This window comes from Oenanthe melanoleuca, chromosome 24, assembly GCF_029582105.1.
Source record: "Oenanthe melanoleuca isolate GR-GAL-2019-014 chromosome 24, OMel1.0, whole genome shotgun sequence".
In the NCBI taxonomy this organism is placed as follows: domain Eukaryota; kingdom Metazoa; phylum Chordata; class Aves; order Passeriformes; family Muscicapidae; genus Oenanthe; species Oenanthe melanoleuca.
The window spans coordinates 4581973-4593410 of record NC_079357.1 but is presented as its reverse complement, the minus strand read 5'-3'; the positions used below and the strand labels follow the sequence as shown (position 1 = coordinate 4593410).

At 58.3% G+C, this 11438-nt stretch overlaps 1 protein-coding gene across 2 annotated transcripts in view; it reads right to left on the bottom strand.

Annotated features, from left to right (window-relative positions):
• Positions 1 to 2527: 2527 nt before the first annotated feature.
• ARHGAP32 (Rho GTPase activating protein 32) overlaps positions 2528 to 11438 on the bottom strand; it is a 233726-nt gene continuing 224815 nt past the window's right edge. For both annotated transcript variants that reach the window (XM_056509588.1, XM_056509589.1), the window contains 2 exons: positions 10336 to 11153; positions 2528 to 8826 (listed from right to left, as the gene is read on the bottom strand). In XM_056509588.1, coding sequence (XP_056365563.1) covers positions 6592 to 8826; positions 10336 to 11153 — 3053 coding nt within the window. In that variant the 3' untranslated portion in view covers positions 2528 to 6591. The remainder of the gene's footprint in view (positions 8827 to 10335; positions 11154 to 11438) is intronic.

Here is an 11438-nt window from a genome sequence, read left to right as displayed (position 1 = left end):
GGATCCCTGTCCCGGTGGGTGGATCCCTGTCCCTGTGGGTGGATCCCTGCCCCAGATTGTGGATCCCTGTCCCGGTGGGTGGATCCCTGTCCCGGTGGGCGGATCCCTGTCCCGGTGGGTGGATCCCTGTCCCAGTTTGTGGATCCCTGTCTCAGATTGTGGATCCCTGTCCCTGTTTGTGGATCCCTGTCCCGGTGAGTGGATCCCTGTCCCTGTTTGTGGATCCCTGTCCCGGTGGGCGGATCCCTGTCCCGGTGGGTGGATCCCTGTCCCAGATTGTGGATCTCTGTCCCAGATTGTGGATCCCTGTCCCGGTTTGTGGATCCCTGTCCCAGATTGTGGATCCCTGTCCCAGATTGTGGATCCCTGTCCTGGTGGGTGGATCCCTGTCCCGGTGGGCGGATCCCTGTCCCGGTGAGTGGATCCCTGTCCCAGATTGTGGATCCCTGTCCCAGATTGTGGATCCCTGTCCCGGTGAGTGGATCCCTGTCCCAGATTGTGGATCCCTGTCCCAGATTGTGGATCCCTGTCCCGGTGGGCGGATCCCTGTCCCGGTGGGTGGATCCCTGTCCCGGTGGGCGGATCCCTGTCCCGGTGGGTGGATCCCTGTCCCGGTTTGTGGATCCCTGTCCCGGTGGGTGGATCCCTGTCCCGGTTTGCGGATCCCTGTCCCGGTGGGTGGATCCCTGTCCCTGTTTGTGGATCCCTGTCCCGGTGGGTGGATCCCTGTCCCGGTTTGCGGATCCCTGTCCCGGTGGGTGGATCCCTGTCCCGCTGTGTGGATCCCTGTCCCGGTTTGTGGATCCCTGTCCCGGTGGGTGGATCCCTGTCCCTGTGGGTGGATCCCTGCCCCAGATTGTGGATCCCTGTCCCGGTGGGTGGATCCCTGTCCCGGTGGGCGGATCCCTGTCCCGGTGGGTGGATCCCTGTCCCAGTTTGTGGATCCCTGTCTCAGATTGTGGATCCCTGTCCCTGTTTGTGGATCCCTGTCCCGGTGAGTGGATCCCTGTCCCTGTTTGTGGATCCCTGTCCCGGTGGGCGGATCCCTGTCCCGGTGGGTGGATCCCTGTCCCAGATTGTGGATCTCTGTCCCAGATTGTGGATCCCTGTCCCGGTTTGTGGATCCCTGTCCCAGATTGTGGATCCCTGTCCCAGATTGTGGATCCCTGTCCTGGTGGGTGGATCCCTGTCCCGGTGGGCGGATCCCTGTCCCGGTGAGTGGATCCCTGTCCCAGATTGTGGATCCCTGTCCCAGATTGTGGATCCCTGTCCCGGTGAGTGGATCCCTGTCCCAGATTGTGGATCCCTGTCCCAGATTGTGGATCCCTGTCCCGGTGGGCGGATCCCTGTCCCGGTGGGCGGATCCCTGTCCCGCAGCTCTGGCTCACTGGGATCTCGGTGCCATTACTCGTGTGCTGCTCTTAGAGCACTTCAGGCCGAGCCCAGCTGGGTGCTGGGGTGTCCCTTGTGGGGCTGCTCTGAGGAAACACCCTTGGGGTTCATCCTCCAGCTGTTTCCTTTCCCATCCAGCCCGAGTGTCCTGTGACAGATTCACCCACCTCTCCTGGCACTGTGCTGTGCAGAAATCGGGCTGGCCAGCTACCAACACTTTAGTTAGGATATTGTCCAGTGACATGAAAAGGGTGCCAAGCCAGCCTGGCCATGTCCTGCCCTCCGAGGGCAGCTCTGGGGTCCTCCCACGAGGGGGACACTGAGCACAGAGGGTCCCCGTGGTGCAGCTTCTCTCCAGGCTCTGGCAGAGCAGAACTCCTGGCTCAGGCAGGAGGGTTGGGTGGCTGGGTTTGCTGCTGGCAGCTTCCAAGGAGGGCAGCACAGTTTGCACATGCACTAATGAGCAGGTCTGGACTGGAAAGTGAGGATCTGGGAGCAGGTGAGCAGATTTCCAAAGCCCTAATGCAGGTCACACAAAGCCTCTGGGCAGAGCTGGACTGCACAGGAGCCACCCCTGCCCCACGAGCAGTGGGGTCTCTGTCCTCCAAGGACAGGATTAGGCTTTTATTCCTGGCAGCAGTTCTAAACTCTGTAACATGAAAAGACTCTGAGAGCTCCTTCTTAAGAGTGTTAAAAATGTCCAAAATTCACTTCATTTAATCATCTTTTTGCTATTAATTAACTGTGAGCAGTATTACTGCAGTGCCCAGAATCCCTCCTGGCCATCTCAGAGGTGGCCTGTGCCATCTGTTTGTCCTGACTTCATCTGCCCTGTGCTGTCAGTGCCAGGGCCAGGCTGTTTCTGCCCATGCTGTCGTGCTAGGTGAGAGAAGGGACACTCAAGCAGCCCAGGCAGGTTTATTTATTGTGAGGAAGCAGCGATGGGCACAGGTGGAATGGCACAGATGAGCCCAGGCCTCGGCATGGGAATTCAAAGTCACCTCCCTCATCCTTAGCTGCCTGCCAGGATCCCTCCCTCCAAGGCACGGCCCCAAGCTGGCTCTTCCTGCTTTGTTTTTTAAGTACACTGTTAATTAACGAGGCAGAAGAAAAAATACACACAGGCACACCTGAGTAGTTTTTAACCTGGCTTGATTAATGCTGTCAAGTTGCACATCTGAGTGTGAGCTCAGTGGGACTGTTGCTTTTGTTTAATACCACAAGACACCTCAGTCTGGATTGTTGCATTACAGTACAAATAAAAAACAGAAACAAAACCACATCTGCATCATACAAGGTGAGAAGAATATGAGAATTCTAAATATTTACAGAGAAGGGCAAGTGGGGAAATCACAAAAAATATTTACATAAAAATACATGAGCTTGTCGGCATATACATTTTACACCAGTTCACAAAAAAAGACACTCTATAAATTAAAGTGAAGGGAACTCCAAAGGTAACCCAAGACTTTCTGGGATGTTTCTCTCATGCGGCTCAGGGAAAGAAAAATCAAGTCTTCTACAGCAGGAAAATGAACGGCAAACAACCCTTTTCTCCTCCCTCCCTCCCTCCCTCCCTCCCCCAGCTGGACAAGGCAGGACTCTGCACACAGGAACGGTGGTGTTTGCTCACACCACACCATGCCCTTCACGTGGGTCCGGGGCTCTGGGAAACAGGAACATGCCTAAGCCGCTGCAACGAAAGGAAGGGAAACAACTTCTCACCCAATTTCCTGACATTTAACACACCACTCGAGTCGGTGCCCTGTCACCAGCCCGGGGGATGGCAGAGCACACTTGAGGTTCTGTCCCTTCTGGGCTCAAAGAGGAACAGGACATCTTCAAGTCAGTTTTGGTTTTGTGCAGCAACTTACTACCACTGTGCAATCCTTACTGATCCCCCAGCGGTGAGCAGGGGAGGGGGATCGCTGCAAAGACATAGGCACAAAGTTGTGGGGGTGCTCTCAGAGATGCATATAGGTATCACCTGATAAGACTCTGCAAAAATCAGAAATTAATGCTTTACGTAAGACTTCACAGGGGCCAAGTCCTCATTACTCACCTAGACTTCCCTTCCCAAGGAAGGTCTCCTGTGGCTCTGTCCTGCTCCACAGCAGAGGTGCAGCTGAAGGTGCAGTGCCTGTGTGAGGGACTGCTGGGGAACAGCTGCTCTCACCTCCTGGGGCTGTGCTTAGCAAGGAATGGCTGAGCCTGAGCACAACTGCACTTGATTAGAGGGCTCTCTGTGTTGCTGGCTCCCTGCTCTCTGCCACACAGGACTGGGCAGTCACCGTCCTCCAGCTCACCCAAGACTCCTGTGTCACCTCCCTGCTCGCTCTTATGCATGACACCCTTTCCAACCTCACCTATGCATTCTGGGGTCCATAAGGAGGTAAAACTCTCTGCAGGACCAGCAGACTGAGCCCAGGGCAGGAGCAGCACTGCATAGTTCACTGTATGGCTTGGCAGAACGGGGTCATGCAGGAGGCTGCTGAAGCCATGGGCAGGAGCAACATAAAATAAAGGTGTTGGTCTGTGTTACCTGGGAAAAGCTGGTGCCTTCACCTTTTTGAATTCTGTACTGTGGCTCAGCAGTGCTGGACATGAGTTTGGGTTCTTGGAGAGCTTCCACCCTTGGAGCACACCTGCTGTGGCTGTGTGCTGAGGGGGAGATGGCTCGGGGTCACTGCTCTGCTGTCCTCCTCTCATGCCCAAAGGCTGTTTGCAGCAGCCCTCCGGGCAGGGGCCAGGTGTGCACTTGCAGAAGCCCTTCGGGAGAGGTGCTGAAGGGTGTGTTTGTGATGGATGGGCAGGTGCTTCACACCTGGCACTTCACACAATGCAGGGAGAGCCCAGCTCGGGGGAGCAGCACAGCACCCAGGAGCAGAGGCTGTCCAGGGATGGCACTTGGGCTCTACAGGGACTAAGTGGCTTCGAGCAGGAAAATCCAGAGGTGTTTACAGTTAGCAGGAGCTGGGAGAAGCCCCTCGTAGTGGCAGGATAGTCCTGGTGAGTAAGGCCCAGGCAGAGGGAGGGGGAGGCTGCGGGGCAGGGGGGAGTTAAGGCTTTCTCAGAGACAGAGGTTGGACCTGCAGCTCTCGTTACCTGAATCCCAAACAGCCTGAACCAAACACTTGTCCCTGCTTCAACTGGAGAGCTGGCAGATAACCAGGGGCTGAGGCTGCTCCTAGCCCTGGCACAGCACAGCTCTGCTGGGAGCACAGATAATCCAGCCTGGCTCCTGAGGAACCGGGGCAGCTCAACCCTTCCTGCCAGAGGAGACAGGGTGGCTCACCCAGTGGCCCCTTTCTGTGCGGTTCTGCCAGTTTTCCTTAAAAGAAAACTTTACTAAAAGCATTCCCTCACCAAAAACCCCAACCCCTCTACCTGGGAACTCCTCGTGAGAAGATTGTGGTAACCTGCATCACAGTGCTGCTTTTTTCTCTTTTTTTTTTCCCCTCTTTCTTTTTTTCTTTTTTCTTAACTGCTGGATTTCATTCTGTAACACGTGAGAACTCTTCTAAACAAAATGCTTAAAACACCAGCATTGCACAATAAAATAGAACCAGAGAGTAGTTACTGAAACAGCCCCAGACAAGGCTCCAAGATTAAAAGAAGCAAACAGATACAGAGTAGTCAGCAACTAGAAGCAGGTTTTCCTTAGGATTTAAAAGTCCCAAAATAGCCATGAAACCTTTTGTTCAAAAAACCCCACCTAAGCAGCTGTGTGCTAACTGCAGGACTTCCAGGTTTTTCATAAAACATTAGATTCAAAACAGGTAGAGAAGTTCTTCAACCACGCGGAACAGAAATGACCTTAGAATTTATCAGTGAACATTTAAAAACTGCTAAATCTCAAGTATTGCTTGCAAGCCCTACCTAATGGAATGGATGTGCTTTATTTGTACAGGGGGTGTGAGTCCTGGGGAGTCTGAGAGGCAGCTGTTTTTACAATATCAAAGCCTTTCAACAGCTTGGACACCATTTTTGGTGTGTTTTAGAGTGCACTGGCCTTCTGTCCCTACTCACTGGGTACTGGAAGAGCAGCACCTGGGCACGTCACTGCTCTGTGTGTGCCACAGCTCCTTGGGGATCTCTGCCCAGCATGGAACTCAGAGGCTGCAGAGTCTGGAGACCTCCACCTTAAGCTCAGCAGGAGCATGCCCTGATGGAATTGCTGCAGGACCTGGCCCAGGGTAGCTGCTCATGCAGACAACTTGTCACACACAGCTGGCAAGGTGGGCTCTGATTTACATGATGCTATAGAGTTTTTTTTAACTTATTTTTCTAGTATTTTTTGCCGTGAGATGGCGCAGTCATGCCAGCCATAGGATGGAATGAGCTCATCTGGGCCACGAACAGCCTTGCAGCAAAGAGGAAGGACTGGCATGGAACTGGTGTGCTGTTCCCAGCTCTGGGGGTAGGGTTTGGTGCAGTTTTGTGTTTTATTTCTTTTGGTGTGAGAAATGCAAACCTGCTCTACGTGGCTCCCGCAGCTGGCCTCTGCTTACAACAGAGAAATGTGAAGGAAATGAACTTCTTGTAGGCAGAAGCAGCTTGTTAATAAGCAAGAAATGTAATGAGTGTGTCATGTTCTGAGCTGGCTTTGGAGCCTATTCCACAGGCTTGAAGTCAGACCAGGCTCCCACCGAGCTCAGAGCAGCTGCAGTGGGAGCACTACACCCACGGGAGAGGCAGGGCCTCAGCAAGGAGAGGATCCCTGGGGAGCCCTGCCCCAGCCCCCTCCTGCTGGGGCTGAATTCTGAGGTTCCTCCATGGCCCTTTCCTGGGAGCCAGCCTGGGATGGGCAGTTTGCAGCAGGACAGAGCTGCAGGCACAGTCCATCGTGCACAGCCCATCATACACGGGACTGTGGGCGTGGGGAGGAGCAGCCAGTGTCACGTCTGGGGAGGGAAAACTCCTTCCCTCCCTGCCCCGACAGCATCCGTGCCAGCCCTGCCCGGCCTCTGGCAACCCCTGTGTGCCAACAGCCTGCCCTGTCCTCCCAGGTGGCTCAAAACTACATGAAAATCTAGAGCTCTACTACATAAAAACAGTGAGTGGGGGCCAGGGGAGGGCTGAGGGGGCTTTGCTTTGCTCACTGGGGCAAGGTCGGGGAGTGTTTCTCCATCACTGAAAAAATAAAACAGTCCACTGTCCAGCAGAGGCTGCTTAGACTCTATCCCTCGTCCCCCCAGCTCACTCGACGTGCACCTCTGTCTCGGGCCTCTGCAGACACAGCTCTGTGGGGAGGAAGGCGCCCTGCCCCAGCGCCGTGGCGTAAGTCCTGCTGTGCACGTGGGGGAAGCCGGGGGGCACGAAGCCCCCCGCGCCAGCATAGCCCCCTCTTTGGTGCTGGGGCAGGGTGTGGTAATCCTCCAGGTTATCGTACTGGGACACCACAGTCATGGTGCTTTGGCGCTTGCCCAGGGTCTGGTAGGGGTACAGCAGGGCCGAGTCCCTCTCCAGGGGCTCGGGGTGCTCCCGCACGCGCAGGCTGTGGCTCCGCTCGGGCTTGGGCGGCGGGGCCGCGGCAGGGGCGGCGTGCTCCTCCTCCTTGTAGCAGTCTCTGGAGTGCTTCTCCACGGCCGCTCTGCCTCGGGGCCTCTCCAGATCCAGCCTGTCCTCGGCCAGCCTCCCGTCCTTGTGGTTCAGCCTCAGGGTCTCCTGGCTGGCCGGGATGTACTTGCTGCCCGAGTGCTGGTAGCCCATGGGCTCGGAGGGCTCCAGGCCGCCCTTGGGCCTGTACTCGGGGTAGGGGGGTCCATTTTTGGGCTCGGAAGGCTGCCTATGGTTCGCTTCCTGCTGCAAATGCGTCCTGTGCTCGCTGCTGCTGCCACCTGGCTCGTGCATCTTCCTGTTCCGGATGCTGCTCTGCTTCTGGGGCAGGGACGGCTTCTCGGGCTGCCCGTTGCCGTAGCCCCCGCCATGATAGTGGGCTCTGTCCAGCTCAGGCTCCGCATGCTGCCCATAGTAACGCTCGTCCCCTTCAGGCGTGGCCGCCTTGGCTGGGTACCTGCCCTCCTTCCCTTCTGCCACCGTGAGCAGGCCGCTCTTGCCAGGGTCGGATTTGCTGCGCAGGTGGACGGCGTCCAGGCCCCCCAGCTCCTCCTGCAGCAGCGGGGCCACGTTGTCGTACTGGGACATGAGGGGCCCTTTGACCTTCTGGCGCGTGCGGCTCTCGCGGCGGATGGACTGCATGCGGTACTTGTCCATGTCCTCCAGGTCCCAGGACATGTACATGTGCTTGATGTCCGGGGCGGGGGGCACGTCCCTGCTGACGAAGCTGTGCTCCTTGCCCAGGTGGTTGATGAGCCCCGCCCGGGGGTAGGCGGCCAGGCTGGGGTAGCGGTACAGCCCCTTGCCCGGCAGGCGGGACGCGTAGGGGCCGAACTCGCGGCCGGGCAGGCCGTGGAAGGGCCGGACCCGCACGGTGCTGTAGGGATCCAGGTCGTAGAAGCTCCCGTCCGCGGCATAGTACGGGGAGCTGGAGGAGCTGGAGTAGGGGCTGTAGCGGTAATGGACCCGCCCGTTCTCAAAGTAAGGCTGCAGCTGCGTGACGTGGTAGTCGGAGTGGGGCTGGTAGGGCTTGTACTGGTAGAGGGGCCGCGGGCAGTACACGGGCTCGTCGTCCGGGGGCACCTCGGTGCGGGAGATGGGCACGGAGCGGATGGCGGCGGCGGCGGCCGCGCTGGGCACGTGCAGCGACTGCACCCTGCGGATGGTGGGGTACGGGGGGGCCTCCTCGGCATAGGCGGCGCCCCGCAGCCCCGCGGGGCTCACTGAGGACACGAAGTCGGGGCGGCCGCGGGGCTTGGGGTGCAGGCCGGCGGCAGAGCCCTTGCCCTGCGTGCCGTAGGAGCCGTAGCGCGCGCCCGCGGCCGCGGGCGGCTCCGGCCGGGGCGGGTAGGGCTGGTGCTGCTCGGCCTTGCCGAGGTAGCCGTGGGCAGGGCCGGCCTCGGGCCGGTACTGGTGCTTGCCGTGCAGGTAGCTGTCGGGCCCCACGGGCTCGGGCAGGCTCTCCGGCTTGGGGTGCGGCACGTACACCGGCTGCAGGGACGAGTGCTTGGGAGGCGGCGGCGGCGGCGGCAGCAGCGCCTCCTCCACGGAGGACGCCAGCATGGAGGAGGCCAGGAAGGAGTGGTAGTTGGAGTTGTTGATGGTATCTGCGTTGTTGGAGTGCATGGCCGCGGCGATCTTGCTCTCCAGCGTCCTCACGGGCGGCACGGGAGGCGCGAAGCCGTAGGAGGAGGGAGCAGGGACGGACTCGGAGCGCAGGTGCAGCGGGGGAGCCCTCGTGCTCTCCCGAGGCTTTTCCAGGTGGCCCTGGGGGCCCACAGGCACGGAAGAGGGGCCACGGGCACTGGAACTGCTCTCAGAGACAAAGCCTGGCGTGGGCTCCAGAGGCTTTTCAGGTGCAGCAGTGCTCCACATCTGCAGGGAAGAAAGCAGACAAAGTGAGGGACAAGCAGCTTTTCCCTGCTTTTCTGTAGTTAGAACATCCCAGACACTTGTGTGGAACAGCTCCATTCCAGCATGTCTGTGCCCGGTTTCTATTTGCTGGGGAAAGACACAAGCGTAGATTGCCTCTGTCAGCATGTGCAGACATTATGCCACTGGCACATTTTGGGACCCATCACAACTGGTGTGTTCTGCAAATGCCAAACCAGGGGAAGGGGAGGAGGTGTCTGTCTCTTCACATGGTGCTCTCATTGTTTCGTTAGGTGGTCTGCTTTTAAATGTCTGGTGTTAATGAAAATGTTCCTGGATGTAACCTCCTCAGGCCCTGGTGAGCAGATCGAGAGGTACAGTGGAGCAGAAATTCCTGCCTTAAATGTGGCTGAAGGGCTCAGGATGGGCTGCAGCCAGGCATGCTTCATGGGCTGGGGGTTTCAATTTCTGACAGAACACTTCCAATCCTGCACAAAGAATCTGACCTGATTTGTTTAACAGAATCTCAGAATTACTGAGGTTGGAAAAGACCTCTGAGACCATTGAGTCCAACCTGAGACCAATCCCCACCTTGTCACCAGCCCAGAGCACTGAGTGCCACATCCAGTTGCTCCCTGGACACCTCCAGGGATGGGGACTCACCCCACCAGCTCCCTGGGCAGCCCCTTCCAGCACCTAATAACCCCTTCCGTGAAGAAATTCTTCCTGTCGCCCAACCTAAAGCTCCCCTGCTGCAGGGTAAGACTGTGTTTTCTCATTCTGTCACTGACTGGACAAGAGCCTAACCAGGATGCTGGAAGAGGACCTTGTCAGAGAATACAAAAATTCTTCTGAGGACTCTCAACTATCAATCCCTGTCGGCTGCCTATGCAGATACTTTCTTAAAATCAAGGAGAGTGGGTATTCTGGGATGTTGCCTTAGGAAAGCAGCACAGGATTTCCTGCAAGGATGTGTCTGTGTTACACCCATGTCACTCCTGGGGTCCTGCAAATCCCCCTCCCACCTTGCCATGTGGATTTGGACGGATGTTCCCAGTGCTCAGCATTACAGAGGAGCAGGGTGGGGAGCAGAGAAGGGAGCAGTGAAAGGAGCAGTGAAGGGAGCATTCCAGAGGAGCAGTGCAGGGAGCAGTGCAGGGAGCACTATGGGGAGCATTCCAGAGGAGCAGTGCAGGGCGCAGGGCAGGGAGCAGGGCAGGCAGTGCAGGGAGCACTGCGGGGAGCAGTGCAGGGAGCAGGGCAGTGAGCACTGCGGGGAGCATTCCAGAGGAGCAGTGCAGGGAGCAGGGCAGGGAGCAGTGAGGGAAGCAGTGCGGGGAGCATTCCAGAGGAGCAGTGCAGGGCGCAGGGCAGGGAGCACTGCAGGATGCAGTGAAGGGAGCAGTGAGGGAAGCAGTGCAGGGGAATATTCCAGAGGAGCAGTGCAGGGAGCAGTGAGGGAAGCAGTGCAGGGGAATATTCCAGAGGAGCAGTGCAGGGAGCAGCACGTACCTGCCCGGAGCCGCCGGGTGCCTTGGCCGCTGGCACCTGTCCCACGGCTGCCTGGTGCTCCTGTCTCTGTGCCGAGCCCGCGGCCGCCCGCGGGACGGTGCCGTCTGCCTGGGGGGCGAGCCCGGGCGGGGCCGCACCGGGAAGCGTGCTCAGGTAGGGCAGCGCGCCCGGGGCGCCCCTGTCCCCGGCGGCCGGCGCGGGGGCAGCCGGCAGCTTGTCCTCGGGCGCGCAGGCAGCGTGCAGCCGGTCCCCGGGCAGCTCCGCGCCGGGCAGCTCCCGCTCCGGCGGCGCCCCCGGGCCGCGGACGGCCGCGGGCTCCCGCTCCCCCGCCTGCGCCGGGAAGGGCTCCTTGTCCCCCGCTCTGCTGGGCTGCAGGGCGGGCTGCTCCTGCTCCGCATCCCTGCTGCCCGCCGCGTCCCCGGGCGCGCCCGTGCGGAGCGGCGGGGGCTGCTGGCCTCCGGGTGCGCCGGGCGGGTGGTTCTGCTCCCCGGCCGTGCCTTGGCAGTCCTGCTCTAAAGCTGCCCCGGGCTGGAAGTGCAGGTGGTTCTCGGGCAGAGCAGTGAACAGGTGGAGCTTGTCGGGAGCGCCCGCAGAGAGATGGAGCTTTTCTAGAGCTGTGCCAGCTTCAGCCTCTCCATAATTTGTGCTTTCAGCATGAGCATCTCCTGGCCTTTTGTGGGACTGGGCCGATGCTTGCTGTGCGGACTCGGCTAACGCTAGGGCCAGCATGCGCGCTGCATTTTTCGGAGGAGGAGGAGGGATAAGAGACACAGAACTGACGGGAACAGGATCCTGGGGGGAGTCGAGGGCAACTGCTCCTAATGGGGGGAAAATTGAGAGAGAGAGTGATTTTATGTTACCCAATAAGGAGAGTGACCTTAACGACTATTATAAAAAAATAGATGCTCTCCACATTTTCACAGTGGCAGTTCCTTCTGATGTGAAACGCTTGTGTCTCACAGGCAAACACTGCTCGACAGCACAGCAGTTCATCACAAAGAGGAAAAAACCCAAGAGATTGTCTAAAGGCTCCTCTTGCTTTTCTAGAGGTAGGAAGGAGGTAGCAGAGAATGAGATACCCTTACACAATTTTGATCATAAGG